The sequence below is a fragment of the Calypte anna genome, chromosome 15 (assembly GCF_003957555.1).
Source record: "Calypte anna isolate BGI_N300 chromosome 15, bCalAnn1_v1.p, whole genome shotgun sequence".
NCBI classification, from domain to species: domain Eukaryota; kingdom Metazoa; phylum Chordata; class Aves; order Apodiformes; family Trochilidae; genus Calypte; species Calypte anna.
In genome coordinates this window covers 2,806,533-2,827,273 of record NC_044261.1, presented here as the reverse complement: position 1 = coordinate 2,827,273, position 20,741 = coordinate 2,806,533, and the positions used below count along the sequence as shown (strand labels likewise).

General features: G+C 51.0%; 1 protein-coding gene across 1 annotated transcript; it reads left to right on the top strand.

Moving 5' to 3' along the window:
- Nucleotides 1-1,192: 1,192 nt before the first annotated feature.
- On the top strand, nucleotides 1,193-15,749 carry ABCB9 (ATP binding cassette subfamily B member 9). Its single transcript, XM_030460381.1, has 12 exons — nucleotides 1,193-1,290; nucleotides 2,671-3,360; nucleotides 3,707-3,821; nucleotides 4,193-4,323; nucleotides 5,627-5,832; nucleotides 6,708-6,905; nucleotides 8,574-8,702; nucleotides 9,921-10,109; nucleotides 10,589-10,762; nucleotides 12,105-12,264; nucleotides 12,663-12,799; nucleotides 13,913-15,749. Exons 2-12 carry the CDS (start codon nucleotides 2,748-2,750, stop codon nucleotides 14,249-14,251), a joined length of 2,391 nt encoding a protein of 796 aa, XP_030316241.1. The 5' UTR covers nucleotides 1,193-1,290; nucleotides 2,671-2,747; the 3' UTR covers nucleotides 14,252-15,749.
- The last annotated feature ends 4,992 nt before the right edge of the window (nucleotides 15,750-20,741 follow it).

Below are 20,741 nucleotides of genomic sequence, written 5' to 3'. Positions count from 1 at the left end.
AGCTGTGGGGGAGTCCAGGGTGCAGACACGGCTGCTCTGCAGGGGAAGGTTCAGACCAATGTTCAGTCCCTTCCCATCCAGATTTACCCTTGGACCATCCCTCTGAACCAGGGAAATGGCACTGTCCTCCTGTATGCCTTGGCAGGCAGAGACTTGGGTCTTGCCAAGAAAAAAAGCAAAAAAAAAAAAGCTCCGCCTTGATTATTAGGGCGTGGAAAAGGCCCCCGTGGGAGTGGCTGCCTCAGAGCCCTGGGGGTGATCTGGGTGCAGATGAGAAGAGAGCCAGAAACCAGACCTGGCTTTGTCACTTTTGTTTGCAACATCTTAAAAGTGTCCTCCCCACCGTGGGGTCTGCCTGGAAGAGTCTTGCCAGGTCCATCTGCATTCCTGGTGGATGTGGGAATGGCTTGAAGTGAGGTGTTGGGGTTTTTTTGTTTGTTTGTTTGAAGCACTAATTAGCAGAAATAAAATCAAGGACAGAACGTTTTTTAGCTGTGTTATCCAGGCAGAGAAGAATGAATTTTTCCTTTGTAGTGTCACCATTCTGTTCTCTCCAGAACCAGAGTGAACTTGAGGAATCCTGTAGCCTGTTCCTACACTGGTGAGGGATTTAGGGATGTTTTAAAGTCCCAAAATAAAGGAAAACTTTGGGATAATGCCACTAACCACTCCCTCTTGTCACCTGTGTAACCCAGATGGATGCCAGGGAAGAGCCTGAGTGCTGCCATCCCTTTGGAGCTGCCACGGGGACTTGAAAGGGAGAAATAATTGATAAGCTGAAACACGAATTAAACATTTCTGAAAATAGAAATCCCTCTGTCTTAGGAGTTAATTAAAAGTCCTGTCGAGCCTCCCGTTAGGGGGTTGTTAAAAAGCGATGTTGAGCCTTTGCCCCGGTTGTTTTTGAAGGAAATCCCATGTGTTGTGTTTCCCCCTTCTGCTGCAGAAAGGAAATAAAATCGATCAAATAAAGATTTTTAAAACTGCGAAAAAACTGTTGGGCTTTAAAATAAAGAAATAAAAACCTTTCGAAGGTGGAGAAAGGCGTGGGTAGGGCACGGTTTAGCTCCGGGGGGGGGGGGCAAAAGGAGGAACCCACGCACCTGCCCCGTTAAACCGCGGGTGGGGCCGCGACCGCGCCGCAGGAGGGGGCGGGGCAATGGGCGTGGTCACATCAAACCCCGCCCCTCACCGACCTTGTTCCCGGGACGCGCCGCCGCTGGCGAGGCCGCTGCCGACTTGGACCGGACCGGACCGGGCTGACACCACCATCAGTACCCCACGTCCCGGGTGAGAGGCGTCTGAGCGGGTCGGGAGTGGTCCTTGTGCTGCAGAGGGTGGGAGAGGGGGTGGCGGTGAACTGCGTGGGTGCTGCCCCGGCAGTGTCGGGCACGGCCCCGCGTGGGGGGTCTGTCACTTCGGGGGAGCATCTCGTAATGGGGGGACAGAGGGATGGGGCTTGGGGACATTCGGTTTAGGAGCTGAGGTGACAGAGTGCCCGCCTTCTCCTTTTCCTCCTCCACCTCCGGGCCGGCTCCGCGCAGCTTTGCAGCAGGGAGCACCCCGGGGAGCCCTTCCAGCCCCGTCCCCGTCCCTGTCCCCGGCCCCTCTGCTCGGCTTTGCCTCCATCCCACCCACCCCACCAACCCTTTTTTTCCCCACATTGCAGCCTCTCCCCCCCCCGGCTTCCCGTTTTTCAGCTTTTTATCCCACTCTCCAGCCCCTCGCGGGCAGGGGTGCAGCGTGGCCGGTGCCGAGGGCTGCCCGTGTCCCCCGGGCTTGGTTTTGGTGGCTGCAGAGGTGGCTGCGGTCACGCAGGCCGGAGCTTGGCCCACGCTTCTGCACCACGCAGCACAAACCTGGGGATCGGGCACCTCCCTGGTGCCGACGCGTGGGCACAGCACAAGAGCAGGAGAGCAGTTTGATACCTTTAAAAAAACAAAAGGAAAAAAAGATTAAAAAGAGAGATTTTCACCCTTTTCTGTGTCAGTTCAACCCATTCACCCCCCCTCAGCATCGCTGCTGCCGGTCAGACCCAGGGCAGTAGGGAAGGAAATGTCCTGCCCTGGAGACTCCTTCTCCCTGTGGATTTACAACCCCCTTTTAATCTTCTCTTGGGATTTTTGTTGTGCCACCCGCTTGCCCTTCGTGGTTACCCCAAATTCATATTCCAGAGGGCTGGGGACAGCAGGGTATGACAGGCTGCTCCCTTCTTGCCATCCACTCTGGTTCTTCTGCTGAGCATTTTGTTCCTTTCTGCTTTCATAGGGGTCTGAGGGAGCTCTGGGTTTTAGCTTTGTCCTGGGAAAGGTGAGGAGGGACTCTCAGGTCACGAACCTCTGAGTTGAACACCTACACAGCTCTGTAGTGCAGCACGTGTGGGCTGCACGGATGTCCCAGCATCACCCAGCTGCAGAGCTGAAGTTCCCCACCAAGAGGTGCAGGATCCTGCTGTGGGCTTCAGGATGGGCACAGGCTTCCTGGAGGGAAATTTATCTTTGTGCTTCTTGTTTGATGAAGTGGATGTGCAGAGAAGGAAGAAGTCTAGTGGTGTCTAAAGTCAGGACGGGCTCCTGGGGTGCTGGCATGGTTGTTGCCCCACCTTGCTTCCCTTTCCCTGCCACCTCCCCAAATAACAACCCCACCCCCTTATTCTCACCCCCCCAGCAGAGGCTGCCATGACCACATCCCCCCTGTGCTAGGGGCTGCCCACATTTCCTCAGCGAGTCCCCAGCCCCGTGGTGAGGATGCGTGCCTGGAAGGCGGTGGCCAGCACACTGGTGCTCAGCGGGGCTGACGTGGTGGTCACCACGCTGCTCTACACCCATGGCCGAGGTGGCCGGGATGTCCTGCAGGACCTGAGACACTTCAACATCTTCAACTCACTGCTGGACATCTGGGGGGGCTGCCTCTACCGCAGCTGTGTGCTGCTGGGGGCTGCCATTGGCGTGGCCACCAACACCGCCTACGGCCCCCGGCGCCTCCGGGCTTCACGGACCTTCATCGCCATCATCTGCCTCCTGATGGGCATCTACATGATGGTGAAGCTGCTGCTCTACTCAGAAGTGAGGAAGACCATCAAGGACCCGTGGTTCTGGGGGCTCTTTGCCTGGACCTACGTGGCGCTGGCAGCCACCTTTGGACTGTGGCAGCTGCTGGCCTGCGTCACCTCCTCCCGCGAGACGCTGGGGCCTGGCTCTGAGTCCCGTGCCGAGGCAGAGGAGAGCTGTGATGGCAGCACCCCACGGGACAAGCAGAAGGAGGCAGCAGGTCCCACCATCCGTAAGCTGCTGTCCTACACCAAGCCAGATGCCATCTTCCTGGGCATTGCCTCCTTCTTCCTCCTTGTGGCTGCGCTGGGTGAGTGAAAGGATGGGGAGGCCACAGTGTGGCGAAGGAAGGAGCTGTGGTGGGGAGGACTGGGCAGCACCCCAGCCTTGCTTTTGAGTGGCACATCCTGTATGGGCTAAGTGAAAAATGCCATGGGGCAGAAAACCCCTCCAACAAATGCAATAGGGGATAAAATATACTGGGAAGTGAACATCTCCATGTGCCACCAAGGGCTGTGCCTCTTGAGACACCTCATGTGACGGCTGAGAATCTCCATGGTGGGGATGAGGTTGTCCGTGGGCCATCACAGTTGGAAATACACAGGTCCTGTGCTGAAGGTGGGGCTGAAACCCCTTGTTCTGTGCTTGTCTGGCAGGAGAGACCTTCCTGCCCTACTACACAGGGCTGGCCATTGATGGTATCGTGGTGCAGAAGAGCATGGACCGCTTCTCCACAGCAGTGCTGGTCATGTCACTGCTCGCCATAGGAAGGTAACTGCAAGGGCTTAGTTTTGGCCATGATGAGGAGGAGTCTGGGGTTTTCCTGGCGCTGGGCACAGCCAGGGTCACAGCCAGAGAGGTCGTGGTGGCCTTCCATGTCCATCTGCTGGGGGTGGGGGAGCAGGAGTGGGCTTCTCGGGGAGCATTGTCCCAACAGCACTGCATCTCCTCCTGAACCTTGTCACTGCAGGGCTCAGGACCAGCTGTCCCTCTGCTGGTAGCACTCAGAGGAGGTGGGGGCTGGATTAGGCATCTCTTGCCAGGGTGGGAAGTGGTACCAGCACAGCGTTGCCCAATGTGGGGTTGTTTGTGTTGCTGGGTTTTGTGTCCACTGGTCTGTAACGTTTCTTATCTGCAATCAGCTCATTTGCCGCAGGTATCCGGGGTGGTGTTTTCACACTCATCTTTGCAAGACTCAACATTCGCCTTCGCAACTGCCTCTTCAGGTCCCTGGTGGCCCAGGAGATGAGTTTCTTTGATGAGAATCGCACAGGTTGGTTCCTCTCTCCCCTGGGTTTGTTCTGACACTTATTATTCCACCCTGCTCTTTTGTTCCCCTTGCTTTGCCCCGCAGACCGGGGGCACCCGAGTGCTCGTGTTTAGAAACAGCAGCAGAAAGCTCTTCCCTTCCACCCTAAAAAACCCCCTTCCCTTCCCACCATGGGGCTGGGACAGGATTGCCCAGCACCCTGGGGATGTCCCATTGCCATCGAGCAGCTTGACAGCCATCCAGCAGCCTCAGGGCTGATGTGCTCATCTCTGATCATCCCCAAAACACCCACTTTCCTCCTCCTGTCAGTGCCTGCCATGCTCCAGCTCTGCTCTGGGCATGAGGAACCTCAGCTGTGTGAAGCTTTGCCATGCTTTTGGCTTTTCCTCCTTCCCATTTGGTCCTGTCCTGCCCTGTACCACTCTGGTGTGGTCCCAGTCCTGCTGTAATTTTTCCCACATTTGCTTTCTTCTTGGTGGTATTTTTAGTTTTGAGGCTGTTGCCATATTTAGGAGCTGCTGCAGGGTGCCCTGGTGGCTGAGGACGCCAGAGATGTTCTTGTAAGTGGGATGTGGGTAACCCCAGATTTACAAAATCCAGGGGAATTCAGCTGGATTCAAACATGAACCAAGTATTTAGGAATTCAGAGTAATGCTTTCTGGCTGTTCAGCTCCACCAAGGGGCACTGTAGGACCTTCACCCCTTGGTAGCCAGACCCATGTCTTCAGGGTCACTTAGGTCAGCTCCAGGCTGTGGCACAGACATCTAAACCCAGAAACCTTCCCTGAAGCCACCTCACGTTGGGTGTGCTGTGTTTGCCCTGCCTGGTCTTGGTGGGATGGCAGGAGAAGGTGCCAGCAGTCCCTGGTGAGCTCCTGGAGGGTTCCTGGTGTCATTTAGGGATGAATTTGGGGCTGTGTTGACAGCTCTGAAGGTGCACCAGCCCAGCAAACACTCTACCTGCATGCTTGCTGCCCCTCTGCATGCCCACAGGGTGCCCTTGGGCACAGGGTGCTGCCTCAGTCCCCTTTGCTGTCTTGCAGACACCCGTGGTGACCCAGGGCTGTAGCTTGTGCCTTCAGATGCATTTCTTGTCCCTCGTGCATGCAGCAATTGGAGCTGCCCTGGTTTGCTTCACATCCACAGGGGTGGAGAGTCCCTCCCTTTCCATGCCACCCCTCAGACCCCCAGCCCCAGGGGTGGCTTCAGTGGTGAGCTCCATCTGGGCCCTGGCACAGTGAGGAGGTGACATGTGTGTCCTCTCTCTCTCTTTTTCTTTTTCTTCCCCAACCCCTCCCTGCTGCAGGGGACGTCATCTCCCGCCTCACGTCAGACACGACCATCGTGAGTGACCTGGTGTCCCAGAACATCAACATCTTCCTGCGCAACGTGGTGAAGGCCACAGGGGTCATCTTCTTCATGTTCAGCCTCTCCTGGAAGCTCTCACTCGTCACCTTCATGGGCTTCCCCATCATCATGCTGGTGTCTGATGTTTATGGCAAGTACTACAAGGTAGGCAGAAGCAGCTGGTGTGCCCATGGTGTGCCACAACACCACAACATTAGGTTGTTCCCCTCATGAAGCCATCGTGGAGATTGTGGGGTGGCCTTTGAGCTGGTGGCACTGATGCCTGGGGGCTTTGCTGCCTGTGGTGGGGGCAGCATTAAACCTGCATGGGCAGACAAGTGGAGCCTTGGCTCTAACCTTGCTTCATGCTCCGGAGTGGAAGCATCTTTGGCAAGAGAGGTAGCTTGGCCATGGGATGTCCTCATGCAGTCTGTCCACTGCTCTCCCTTTGGAATGACTTGAGAGGATTAAAGCCAGTGCTGAGCTCCCTCTGTCCCTCTGGGGCTAAGTGTGGACCAAAGGCCACCACCTGTGGCCAATACTTTGTCCCATGGACTGTGTGATTCCTGCACTGCTGCTCCTCACATTCCTGGGGCTTTCCCCTGTGCTGGGACATGATACACATGGGTGCTGCCTGCTAGGCTCTGGCTCTCCTCCAGAGGGTCAGGCACCTGAGGGAGGAGTAGAGCTGCCCTTTGCCTCCAGACCTGTCCCTGACTTGGAAGCTCCTGGTAGGGCTCCTGGGCTGGCCTGTCCTATCAGAGCACCAGGAGCAGCAGCTCCACTGCAAGCTTCTCAAGTGGCACTTCACCTCCTGCAGCCCAGGTCCCTCCTTAGGGACAGCACAGTGAATCCATTCTCCTCTTGGCACAGTATCCCAAGCTGTCCTGAGGTGTGGGATATATCCCAGTGCTCAGCCTTGTTGCCCATGGCCTCAGACAATGTCACTGTGCCTCTTTCCCAAGCCCAGGGTGTGCAAGCAGATGTGTCACAGGCAGCCCAGCACCCACTGAGCCCTCTCTGCCTCCTCCTCCCTGCAGAAACTCTCCAAGGACGTGCAGAGTGCATTGGCCAAGGCCAACAACACTGCTGAGGAGACCATCTCTGCCATGAGGACTGTCCGCAGCTTTGCCAACGAGGAGGCAGAGGCAAATGTCTACTGGCAGAAGCTGCAGCAGGTCTACAAACTCAACAAGAGAGAGGCCATGGCTTACACCTACTACGTCTGGTCCAGCGGGGTAGGTGGCCAGTGCTGGGGCCTTCCTTGGGGACAGGCATGGGACATGATCCCAAAACACTCGTGGTGCCATGCATGTGCTTCTCCTCCACTTCCAGAGAGCAGGACGAGCCCAGCCTTGATGTCTGCTGGCAGTAATCTGCTGTCTCTTAATTAGTACTGGTTTTTTGTTTTTTTTTTTCCTTCCCTACTCGTCAAAAAAATAACATCCCATTCGCCCTGAGGGCAGTGCTGCATCGTGCCACCAAACAGCCTGGTTTCCCTTGCAAATAGGAGTAAAACTGATAAGTGCTCAAGGTCGTGGCAAACCCCGTGCTGATGTGGTGTGGTGCTGCATTGTGTGCCTGTGCCAGCTCAGCTCCAGGGCTCCAGGAGACAGCCGGGGTGTTGGTTGAGCTCCTCTGCTCAGAAATGGAGATTTTCTGCACGTGGGTGGTGGGAGGAGGAGGATGAGGATGCTGGCATTTAGAACTGTTTTGGTGGGGGTTTTTTTGTTTGTTTCAGGCTTTTTTGTTGTTGTTTTGGGGTTGTTTTCAAAATGTTTTTTCATCGTTCAAGACCAGATGGTTTGGGGTTTGTGCCTGAGCTGATAATTAAGGTTGTGTGAAACCTTCATGTGAAGGTTTCAGAGCTTACTCTTACTACTTATCTCTGAGTAGGCTCTGGTGAAGGGTTGGTGAGTTATGGTGCCCTCCTGCAGCTGTGGGAAACTTCATGGCTATCCAAGGCTGGAAGCAAAATGAGAGGAATTTTAGGCTTGTTCCTGGGTTTCCAGGTGAAGCCGGAGCTTGAATTGGGTCAGCACAGATCCTGCTGAGTCAAAGGTTGCAAAACCCCTCAAAAACTGCTCCTGCTGGGCTTATGTAGAAAGAAGAAGATGGATTTAGCACTGCCCTGGTAGAGTCTTTTTTCAGAGGGAACATGGGGTCTTAAGGTCAGATCATGGCAGAGCAATAGGAGCTTTTTTTTTTCCCCATTATTTTTGTCTGTGGGAATTTACAGCCTGTCCCACAAACATCACAGAGCACCAGGGCACTGCTGCTTCTCTGAGCACCCAGGCAGCTCAGAATAAAACCAGCTGAATAAAGGCAGGGGCTGGTATTTGTCATATCCCAGCTGATCTGTCTTCTTTCTGGAGTAGGTGGTACCCCCCCACACTGATCTCAGTCAGGAGTTGAGGTTATGCTTGCAGGGACTTGTACCTGCAAGGAGGAGTTTTTTTTTGTTTTTTTTTTTTATCTTGCATTAACTCTTGGCTTGGTTTTGTGTTCTAAATTAAAATGTGTCACACTCACAGAACAGAAAGTTTATTTTAGTGCTGAGGTGACTCTGTGTTGGATAATTTGAGCTGCAATTATTACGCTTCAGGACGTTAGGCCAAGGGAGAAGTTCATGAACTGCTCCATGATTTCAGCTAAATTCTCCCTCCTTGGCTCTGGTCCCTTTGGAATTCTGCTTTGTTGAAAGATCCCAGCCCAGCTCTTTAAATCAGGTGCAGTACTTGAGTTGCTTTCCCCTTCTCACCCCTCTGGGTGCTGCCATAGATGCTCAGTTCAGGGCTCAGAGAATAAATATCAGTGCACAAACTGGGGGCTGTTGTGTGAGTAATTCCCAACACACCAAAATGCTGCTGGTTTTGCTGATTGTTGGGGTGTTTCCTTGCTTTCAGCTGACCCTCCTGGTGGTCCAGGTCAGCATCCTTTACTATGGTGGGCACCTGGTGATCTCTGAGCAGATGACAAGTGGCAACCTGATATCTTTCATCATTTATGAGTTTGTCTTAGGAGACTGCATGGAGGTGAGTGTCTGGGCTACCTGATCTCAAGATGACATTTGTCTCCTAGAAGGTCCCAGGGCAGTCACAGGGCTGGACTACCCTGCAATGCATTTCCCTGGTGCTGTGGCTTCACCCACCAGTGGGGCTGATCCTCCCTTCCACCCCTGCTCCCCTTCTGCTGTGGCCTCACAACCTGAAGATGTCCAAAACACCTTTTCCCCTAAAAAGGCCATGGGGACCAAAGGGCTCAGGCTGAAGGGCAGAGCCCTGGCTGCCTCCCAAGCACTACAAAGCTGCCTGTTAAATTTCAGGCTTCATAAAAAACTTAATTATATTACTTTTTTTTTTTTTCCCTGGAACAGCCTGCAAGCTGCTGCGTTGGCAGCACGTTAGCAAGCTGGGCTGGTGGAGCCCACTCAGGGCTGCCTTTCCTTTGCAGAGGGGTATGGTTGGCTCAGCCAGACAGAAATGATCATACTGAGGCTTCCTCACAGCCAAACATGGTTTCAGCCTTTGTGCAGCAGCAGAGCAGAGCTGGAAGCAGCTCTCCTGGCTCTCACCATCTGTTGGGATGACTGCAGGCTCTGGTGGTGTTTCCAGGCTGTGTGTTTGGTTTGGGTTGGTTTTTTGGTTTTTGTTTTTTGGGTTGGTTTTCTTTTTCCCCTTCTGGTGGGAGAAGCAGTTGCAGTACAAGCTGTTCTGCAGCTCTGAGCTTAATACTGAAAAGAGATGATGTGAAGGGAGTTTATTCCAAGGAAGCCAGTGTCAACGTGCAGCAGCTGTAGCTGGGAAATATGTGGTGGTCAATCCAGCAGGACCATGGTCCCACAGGAGCAGCTGTATTGGCTGCCAGAGAAGGGCTCAGCCTGGAGCTGCTCTGCATTGGAGATCCGTGTGCTGGGGAAGGAGCTGGTGGCCCTCAGGGCTGGGGACATGTGCTGCTGCACGTGGGCTGGGGAGCTGCTGGGCTTGAGGAAAGAGAGATAGGTGGAGGGTTCTGGTGGGAGTTTGGGCCACAGATCTCCTGGTGCACATCTTCTCTTCCCAATTTTGTGTTTTGCTTTCTTCTGTTCCCCACACAAGCCCCTGGCCACATCCATAGATCCCTTCCATACCCTGCAGAGAGGGAAAAGCTTTCTTTTCCTATGATGGCTGTAGCTGACATCAAGAGGCCAGACTTGGGAATCCTTGTCTTTTCCATCACTTGGGAAGCTCTCACCGTTGCCTCTTCCCTTCCAGTCCGTCGGTTCTGTCTACAGCGGGCTGATGCAGGGAGTGGGAGCTGCTGAGAAGGTCTTTGAGTTCATCGACCGCCAGCCAACGATGGTGAACGATGGGACCCTGGCCCCAGAGCAGGTGGCAGGGAAGGTGGAGTTCAGAAATGTCACCTTCTCCTACCGCACCCGCTCCACCACTCAGGTCCTCCAGGTGAGCCCCACGGGCACGGGGCGCTCCCCGCCACAAGGCACCGGACGCCGCTTTTCCATGGTCCCCCATCCCATGGGAAATCTCCTCGGGAGAGGAGTGAAGGCTCAGGAGCCAGGCTGCCAAAGGGATTCTGAGGAACAGCGGGTGGTTAGGGCCCGCCTGCCTTACAAGGAATGGGATTTATTAATAAACCCCTTGTTCCCTGCTCAGGCATTAAGTGCGTCAGTGTGGCACGGGGCTCTGTGCCAAACTCTCGGGTTGTTTCCATGGGAGAGGGGCTGGGATCACAGGGAAGGGGAAGGCAGAAAAGGGGTTAGTTTGGTTTGCAGTTTTTAGAGGGCCTGCTAAATCAGCAGGAGAATCCAGAGCCATTTTGGAGTCTTATTGCTTCCTCAGAGGCAAGAGAGGTGGCTGATGTGGGAGTTGAGTGACCAAGAGTGAGCTGTGACCTGAGTGTGCTCTCCCATCCCTTTTTGCAGAATGTGTCCTTCACCCTGCACCCTGGCAGAGTGACAGCACTGGTGGGTCCTTCAGGGAGTGGGAAGAGCTCCTGTGTCAACATCCTGGAGAACTTCTACCCTCTGCAAGAGGGGCAGGTGCTGCTGGATGGGTGTCCCATTAACATGTATGATCACAAGTACCTGCACTCCGTGGTACGAGCCACTGCTCCGTGTCTTTTGGCTATCACCTGCTGGGATCAGGGGGGATGGATGCGGTTGGATGTTGCTTTGGGTTTGATCTGACAGCTTCTGAAATATCCAAAAAGCTGGAGGCTGGAGGTGGTCCAGGAACTGAATGCAGATAGTTTGTGGGGGCGGAAGGGAAAGGGGTGGAGGAGTGGTTTTATGGGGAGGGAGAAGCCTTCCAAGATCAGAACAACAACTAAAAAAAAAAATTTTTGTTGTGTACTCCTTTTGGCCAGTGCAGTAGAAATATATTTTTGGTTGTTTGATTAGTTATTATATAAAATGGGCTTGGAAAAAGAGTTTTTCTTTCCACCAGCACTTTCTACCTAAAGTAATTCTCAGCTAACAGGGAGTTAAACCTCTTGGGATCCTGGCAGCAGCTGGAGCACCAGAGGGGCTGGGTGGCTTACCCAGGGGAGGGGTCTGGGCCTTGACTCTTGTCTGTGTCAGCATAGATCAGCCTTCATCTCCTCTGCAAGTAACTTCTTTGTTTGCCCCCAGAGCAAATGGCCTCACCAGTCAGCAGGAAAACCTGAAAACAATTGATCAGAGACAGGCTGGAAAGCCAAATTCAGTGGGACTAATTTACATTCCCTGCCCATACTGAGTGAAAATTAAAAGACAAGCCAGGCTTTCAGTTTAGAAAGCCCAGTGTGGTGGTAGGAGCATGGGGAGAAGTCAGTTAAAATATGATCATGTCCCCCTGGCTCTCTTCATGCCCAGTTCTGAGCAATAGTTTGAAGTGTTCGGTTTATTTCAATATTAAGTGTTAGAGAAAGCAGGCTGAATGTGAGAGTGAGCAGCTGTAAGGTAGGACAAGGAGGCTGTTGCTAAGCAATTAAGGAATTACAGCAACACTGTCCCTAACTTGCTAATTTTGGATTAAAAGATGCAGAAGGGCTCATTCATGTAGCCCAAGTGTGATTACTGGCCTTGAAGAGAAAATCAGCAAGACCCTGGGAGAGGGTCTGTCCAGCCTGGATTCTCCCAGCAACTGGTTTCCTATACTGGGAGGAGCAAACAGTAATGGGAATGACAGGTCTGGAGCGAAAAGGCAGCAAGGTCTTAAAGGGGGAATCCCAGATGCCAATGTACCAATATCCCAATTGTTTTCTTTCCTGCAAAACAGCTTCCCAGTACACAATGGTTGGGGCTGCTGCTGTTAGTTCCTGGCTGGAACACTCCTATATCTTGGTTTAATGGTGGGGCTTTGCTGCTTGAGACTTCACCCAGCAAGAAGAACAAACACTGATGAACAGGCAGTGTGTTGTCTGCTCCTCACAGCCTGTTCTTCCCTTTCTTCCTGCAGATCTCCCTGGTGAGCCAAGAGCCAGTGCTGTTTGCCCGCTCCATTGCAGATAATATTTCCTATGGCTTAACCTCAGCCTCTTTTGAGTCAGTTGTTCAGGCTGCCCAGAAAGCCAATGCACATTCCTTCATCACTGAGCTACAAGATGGTTACCACACAGGTACCAAAATCCTTCTGTTTGCACTTGAAAGCATTGCCTGGGGAAGGCAGAGACTCTCTCAGATGGAAAGGCAGCCAGGGCAGTGATGGACACGTGTTGGTGGCAGCTCAGAGGCAGCACTGTAGAGGTGGTCACAGGGAGAGGGGCAGCACCCCAGCTGCCTTTTGGGGTGACTGACCTGTTGCAGGATTTCTGAGCCCATCCCAGGAGAGCAGCATCAGTCCCTCAGACCTTGTGACAATACAGTGGAGAACTTGCTGCTGGGGGGGAAGGATTGCAGCCTGAAACCATGATGCCATCCTGAAGTTTGGGCTGGGAGATGAATGTGATTTATTTTTTTTTTTCAAGCAGCTCTTGATTTTTATTTTGACCCTTTCTTCTTTTTCTTAATCCAACAGAGGCAGGAGAAAAAGGAGCCCAGCTGTCAGGTGGCCAGAAGCAGAGAGTGGCAATAGCCAGGGCCTTGATCAGAGCTCCCCCCATCCTAATCCTGGATGAAGCCACGAGTGCACTGGATGCAGAGAGCGAGCATGCGGTGAGTTGGTGGCCTGGGTGTTTGGGCCAAAGAGGCAACCTGGGTTTGGAGGAGTTTCAGTCCCAAATTTCCAGCCTGTGTGGACAGGATCAGTCTTGACATGGTGCAGTCAGAGCTTTGGGTAATAGGCCTACTCCTGAGCAGGAATTTGGTCCTGATGCTGCTGGACTGAAAGGAATAATCCTGTGCTCCCAGCAGCCAACACCTGACAGCCCTGATGGGATAGGGATGGATCTCTGCTGATTTTTCAAGAGTGGGAGGTGGGTGGGATGCAGAGGAAAAGCCTAAAAAAATAGTACTGCAGGAGGGAGAGGACTGCCTGACCTAAAATCCCTATTGAGGCACCAAAGCAGCCAGGCTTGCTGGGTAGGCCCTGAGCTTTCTGTAGGTGGAGCTGGTTGATCTGACTGGGATGTGGCAACCAAACAGCTCTACCAGCTGCAGTTTGGCCTCAATGGTTTAATGATAGGAGGGAAAGCCAGTTCAAGGATGAGATGTCTCCTGATCCTGGAGCATGGGAGCTGCTGGTCCACAGTGTGGGGCAGTGTGAGCATCTGACCTTGAAGCACTTTGTGGGCTAACAAGTCCTCAGCCACATGTGTGGTGTCTGATGCCAACCAGGGGCTGGTTTTGGCTAGCCAGGGGTGTCAGTGTAACATGTACTTGGTGGCCAGCTGCCTGCCTTTAGACCTTAGTGCTGTTGTCTGTCTCTTGGCTGGAAAACAGCTCTCTCCTCCTTTGCCTTGATACACCCAGGAAAAATCCCTGCTTTCCCTGCCAGCTGCATTTGCCAGGCATTGGCTTCCTGCAGTGGATGCCAACACCACGTGGCTTTCAAATTTGGGGCCCAGCTCTGCCCAGGACCCAGCTTTCAGGATCAGACCTGTGTGTGTACCTCACCCAAGGGCTGCCTGCTCAGAGATGGTTTTTTGGGCTGCCCAGTGAGAGCTGGGCTGGACGTGCTGGTGCTGGCAGTGCTGCAGAGAATCTCCTGTCCTCTGTGTAGCAAACCTCCCATCCAGAGGTTTCTTAAGAGACCACAAAGCTTCTGTTCTCCTCGCTGAAGCCCAGCCAGCCACGCTCAGGCACTGCTGTCTTTTTCCTCCCGTGCAGATTCAGCAAGCGATTTACGGCGATTTGCAGAACCACACGGTGCTGGTCATAGCTCACAGGCTGAGCACTGTGGAGAAGGCACACAACATCATTGTGCTGGACAAGGGCCGCGTGGTGCAGCAGGGCTCCCACAAGGAGCTGATGGAAGAAGGAGGCCTTTATTCCAAGCTGGTGCAGAGACAGATCCTGGGGCTGGAAGGGGGCAGCACAGACAGTCACCAACCCGCAGCCCGGGGAGATTCGACCAAGGTACCCGGTGGGCTGGAGGAAGAGTTCAGGATAGAGCATTCCCTGCCAGCTGTGCCACAGGACGATTACAACAACACAGCTCACAAGTGAGAGCAGCAGGGGCTGGTGCTGGAGCTGTGGGCTGGGACACTGGGCCAGGAGGTGGCTTGCTGAGGGGCTGCAGCACGGCACCCGTTTGCTCCCCCTGCACCCACACACCCACAACACACCCCCCCAAACAATGGAGCTTCCTGCTCCAGACCCTGGCTGGTTAAAACAGGGACATGGATTCATTCGAGGGAGTTGGGTCTTTAGCAATTCCCAGTGTTTCTACTGGGTTTCTTTTCTTACTACCAGTAATTCCTCTCGACTGGGACTTTTCTCCCATCGGGATGCATGTGTAACTGCTAATTGTGTAATGGGTGTTAAGTGCATGCATGGAGAGGAAGATGGAAAAAAAAAACAACCCTTCAGGAATTTCAGAGGGTGGCTTCTGTGGCTGGGTAGAAAAACAGGAACTGTAAACCAAGATCCTGCTCCCCACTTTCAATCTGTGGGGCCCATCTGAAACTGCAGGGAGCTTCCCTGAAGTCTGAAGGGAAAACCTGAAGACCTGAAGTCTGCAGGGAGCTTCCCTTGGGCTTTGGGGAAAGCTGGATGGCTCCCACAGGAGGGTTTTGCACTGAGTGCCTGCAGGCTCAGAGCCACTGCTGCTGAGCTCGTGTCAGGTTGTCACCATCCTTGCTGGAACAAGCCAGGGGCCCGGGAGGCAGAGGCTGCTTTCAGATTTGCTCTCGGTGCTTGGTGTGTTTGTTCATTTTTAAGGATGAAAAGTTTTACCATCATCGACTTAGATTTTAGGGTTGAGCTTTTTTGGGTTTGGGTTTTTGGTTGTGGGTTGTTTTTGTTTTGTTTTTAAAACATTTTTGCACACTGCAATGTCTGCCTGTCTCCAGCATCCACTGAAAATTGGTCTGTTATTTCATAATTTATTTTTTTTTAACTCACCCCCCTGGTGCTGGGTTGAAATTAAAAAAAAACCAAACCAATACTACTTAAAGACGGGCATAAAACACTAAAAGACAGCACTTTATAAATCCCACCAAAGCTTTGTTCACCTTCAGGCCATGCCAGAGACTTCACTGCATGGGAAATCCATACAGTCACTTTCCTGGAAGTCCAGCTTCAGCTGCCTGAACTGTAAAAGGTGTTTCTTTGAATATTATTTATTAACTTACTGTATTTATGAGGGATGGAAAGAAATGTGTTGCTCCAAGCTCTTTGGGGTAATAGCTCTGGCTTAGTAGTGTTATCCTGCCATAGATTGGTGAAGAAACCTATGCAGCCAGGCAGGTGCTGTTGGAAAACAGCATTTATACAGGGAAGAATGAGTCCAGACTGTGCATAATTAGCAAATTATCTCAAGCACTTTAGCTCTTATATTTTTTGATTTTTGAATGTGTGAATTTACTTTCTGGCAGTTTTGCATTTTTGTTGTTGGCCATGTTTTGTTTTTGTTTAGTGATGTTTTACAAACTCTTTAGTGTCCTTGAGGAGGGATACTCAAAAAAAATAAAATACTACCTCTGCCACTCGACATCAAGCCAAACTAGTGGGTTGGGTTTGTTTTTTTTGCATTCAGGGTTTTTGAGGTAATGTTAATCTGAGATGGTGGCTAAATACAGCTGCATATTCTGGCTCCCTTGAGGGGAATGACAAGAGGAACCTACACAGAATTAGGTAAGTAAAAGACTTTAGCATCTGATCATGGCTGTGAGCCATAGCAGTGGGTATAACCTGTTTAAGAACTAGTTTTCATCCCAGCTCCCATCCAGCAGTCTCCCACAGAAAGGCAGCAGTCTAACTCGTTCTCAAAGCCCAGTGCTTCATGACTGGAATCTTTTCAGCTGCTTGCTCTTGTGATATGATAAAAATCTGTGCCTCAGAAGAAGGAGAGCTCTCTTTGCCTTATCTCCCTCCACTTAAGAAACTTCAGTTCACCCCTTCTGTAACTGGCCACACGTTCCTGCTTGATGGAATCTGCACTGTGGGTATGAAGAGGTTGGGGGTTCCACCCAGTGCTGGCGGGCAAGTGATTAATTTTGCATTTTTATCAGTACCTGGCAGCAGAACGTGGCCAGTGGTTCATAGGCATGGAATTAATTTCTGCTTAATTGAAAAGCAGGGAATTGGGTTACCTGGGAACAAGGGAAGCCAACTCACCTTGGGAAGCGCTGGTAGGACAATGCTTGTTAGTACACGAGATGCCAGAAAAGAGAACTTGATGGTATCGGGTTTGTCCCTCCCAGGCAGTGCTGCAAAAAAAAGGGGAAGGGAGGGTACAACCAGATGAGTTGGATTGCAAAGACTTCAGTGAATTTCAGGAAGGGAGCCCTGCTTCCTGCCCCTAGTGTGATGATAATCCCAGCATTGTACTCCCCAAGTCTGGGTCCAAACAGCTTCAACTGCAAAGGCACATTGGAAATGGCAGATTGTCTCTGCTGGTGGCACTGCTCCAAGCTGATAACAGAGCCTGACTTTGTTCATTGCCACAGGTGCTGAATTCTCTCTTTTGCATCCAGATAACTCAAGGCTACTTTTCCACAGAGCCTTGTATCTCATGGCTTGAATGAGTCCTTGTGTCACACACATGAGTTTTGGTGTGTGACAAGTGGATCTGCCTGTATGCAGAAGCTGTGAGGGTTTTCTTGCAGCATGGAAGCCTGGTGGGAGCTCCACACACCCCTGGGGATCCTGCAGGAATAACCTGCTGCAGACATTGCTGCTGGCTCTATGACTGTACAGAAAATCCTGCTTTTTAAAATCATGTCATGTCTGGCTTCTTTTTGAAGTGAAAATCAAGGTCAGAGATGCTCATTAGCCAACCTAAACCCAGCAGTGAAGATGAACTCAGTGCAGCAGTGGGAATTGTTCCAGTGCTGGAACATGAACTGCTTCTTAGAGCTGCCCTCACTGCCAGTGGGCAGCCTCTGTGCCTCAGGCTATTCTCCTGGAAACAAGGCCACTGCTCCCTCAACAGGAGGATTTGTGGCTGTGGGTTTGCCCAGAGTTGATAGGAATGCAAGCTAAATCTGTTTGGAGCTTCTCAGTTACAGCAATGCAGGTAGAAGGTTTCTTTTCAAAGGGAAGAGTCATCTTCACAGGGAACTCAGAGGATTTATCTGCAACCACAACCTGGGGAGCACAGCTGGAAGATGGTCAGGGCAGAACTGGAAGCAGTGAGGCATTTGAAAGCACAACTGATTACAGTTGCTGACTGTCTGCTCCCTGGCAGGTTGTTTTCCTCACTGTTAATAAGCTCTACCCATTCCTTCTAAAAGGTACAACCACAACTTTATTTGACTTAAACACTGGAGGACCCCATCTGAGGTGAAGTGGGAAAGCAGCTCCTCTAGTCCCAGCAGTTCCCCAGGGATGTGCAGTGACACTCTGTTTGCACAGGGAAGGTACGTGGCTGGCTGAGCCAGTAAGTGAGAAGGCTGGAATGGAAAACACACAGCTGTGTTTATTCCAACAACCTGTCTCCCAGCACACCAACCTCTGCCTCAATAAGCAACTGTGTTTGTTCCTGTGGCTGTGCTTTCTAGGCCTTCAGCAGGTCTGGAAATACCACAAGCAAACAGACAGAGTGCTTCTAGCTGAGGTTCAGGGATGCATCTGAGTCTGGGGAGGAAAAACAGTACCTGCCTTTTCTACTCCAGCTTCCCCATCAGCTTAAGGCAAAGGAAGCATCTGCAGGTGCACAAACCTGCTCCTTTTGTCACAAAAACAACAAGAGAAGAACTAACAATTAATTCTGGCCCTCTCTCAGACAGCAGGACCACTGTGCTCTCTCCAACAGGACCACTGTTTCCCTGCCAGGATGCTGGATGTGCAGGTTTTGAAGGAATCTGGATTGTGAAATCTAAACAGAAGTCTGGCCTGTGAGTAATGGAGAGTAGGAAATTAAATTACCCTGAAAAACTTATCTGTCCCTTGAGCAACCAGCCTAATAAGGGTTAATTAATAAACTCCAGTGACTCGACTTGCAAATTGGGTCTCTATGTAACCAACCAGTTTTTCCAGGAAAAGAAAAGAAGTTGTTGTGAAGGTGACTTGCAAAATATGTCTACATCAAATAAATATGCATGGGGTTCAGTGCTCCTGACCTTAAAAGGCTGTGAGGTGACAAGGAAATCCAAAATCCAGTTTAAAAAGAAAAGAAACCATCTAACTGAAAGTAGGCTGGATGCCAGCTCTCCCCAAGACTGAAGCCTGACTCCTTATTCACCATGACAGGGTTTCCACTGTAATTTTCCCAATTTTTTTGTTCCATTTCTCCTGTAATAAGAAATCCTGACTTTTGCCTGCTTACAGCTTTAATGGTTATGAATGCTGTCACCCTTCCAAAGGATTTTAACAAAGGCAAATAGGAACCAGGGTTATAGAGCTGATAAATCTCTGCCTGCAACCCTGCAATATTTGGTAATATTTGATAATCCCTCAAAGCCTAAAATTCTGGTTTATCTGCAGCCCTTCCTATTCTGTCAGAGTAATATGTTGCCACAAAACCTTTATCTTTAATGAGCACTGCTGGCTGGAAAGGCACCTTCCCACTTGGACAAGTAGAATATATAATCATACAAAAGCTGCTGCTGGCCCCTATCTTGTCTCTCAAACTCAGCTCCTTTCCTGGCCAAACTTGAGAACTCAGCCAGATGCAGATGGTGATCAAAGTACTCCAAAGCAGAGCAGATGTTTAATACAGACACTCCTCTCCAGTGTTGCAGGAACAAAAATGAATCTACACAGGGAGAAGTGGCTTTAATATGGATTTCAAATGAGCACAAATGAGTTACATTAATTTGTGCAACTGTGAGGACTTCATGGCTTTAGGATAGGTAGGATATGTGGCTTCTGACTTCAAAAAATGACCACTGAGTAACTTAACCCATTCCCTGCTGTCTAGAGCAATGAACTTCCATCAACCCCATGCAACATAACCAAGAATGAGATAGTTCCAGAAAAGCTCCTTAGAAGGCTGCTATAAACCATCTCCCTCAACCTCATATTGACACTACAGTAGTGCCCTTCACCAGTGATACTCACTCCAAGCACCTCTACAAGCACTCTTAAGTGTGACCCTTTCTTCCTCACCCTCTCCTAGGCCTGAGCACTTATTATTCTTCCTCTTCTGAAGCAAAAGGTGCAAAGGCTGAGGGAAGCTGAGCCCTCTGCTCAGGATCCCATCGAAAGGCAGTGGTAAAACTTGATTTACAGCATGAGGCTGAGTCAGACTTGTAAACCACACTCCCCCCATGCCAATTGTTCAGCTATGCTCTGAAGTTGAAATCACCAAAGTGCTAGGGAAGAGAGGGCTTCTTTTAATCCCTCAGCTCATTCTTCTACTTATTTATCTCTGTGTGTGTGTGTGTGTGTGTGTGTGTGTGTGTGTGTTTGCCTGGGCAGACTTACAGCCTGGTTTAACACAAGGGTGTAACTCCAGCTTTTTGATGGGCATGTGCAAATATGATACATGATATCCTGTTGGGGTGGCAACTATCTACTGGGTTTAGATAACCAGGTCAGGCAGCAGTGGCTGTGCAAACCTGGGTCCCTGCCAAGGGGGTACAACTCCAGGCAGAGCACCCCAAAGCAGGAGGAGTTCAGCTCACAGGGCAGGTGTATGTTGAGGTGGATGAGTGGACAAATGTTTGTATGGCTCTTCACCCCCTGCCCAGCCTGAGCAAGCTCAGCTCAGCTTCCTGCTGCACAAACACCTCTCTCTTACCTTGCACTCAGCTTGCATGGTGCTTGTCAGAAGCACTGAGCAGCCAGAAGCCTTTCTCTAGCAGTGTCACCTTCTTGGTCTTTATTACCTGTGGATAATCAGGACAGAGGGTGATTTTGGGGGGTGGGTGAGAGGAGTTGCAGAGCTGAGTTGAGTGCTTTTAGGTCAAAAGAACAACCAGAACAGCTGTCATGTCTTCATTCAGCTCTGCCAGGAAGTACAGGGTCACTTCCTGAAGATAACATGACAACATTTTAGTAGAATTGCCTCAGAGACTGGTTCAGTTCATTATATTGAGGTGTTTTTTGGTTTGGTTTTTTTCCCAGTTAGATCAAAAATGTCAAACACAAAGGACAGTGACCACAGGGCCCTGCCATTCCTTGTTGCTTGGGCTCTGGTTCTCTCTCCTGTTACATACAAACACTCCCTTTGCTACAAAAGCAGGCCAGGAACTTGGTGCACGCCTAGAGATGCATACAGCTTCAGCTATGTTAACACAACTAATTATTTGTAAGCATAATTGCCCTTATCAGCTATGGCAACGTCAGGAGTCATTGGAGAGCTTCTGCTCCAGAGTGTTACCAGGAGTGTGTCATAAGGTGGTGGTTACTTAATGAGTACAAATCAGAATAAAATCTACTTCTAATGTTTTAATCGATGCAGAGCTTGTGCTCCATGACATTTCAAAAGTATTGAACTTCACCATAAAATACATCTTTGATGAGTCATTTCTTAAGCACTCTTGGAGAAGAAAATGCTTGAGACAAAAGGACTCAGCACCAAAGCCTGGCAAGATTGGAATTTTAGCTA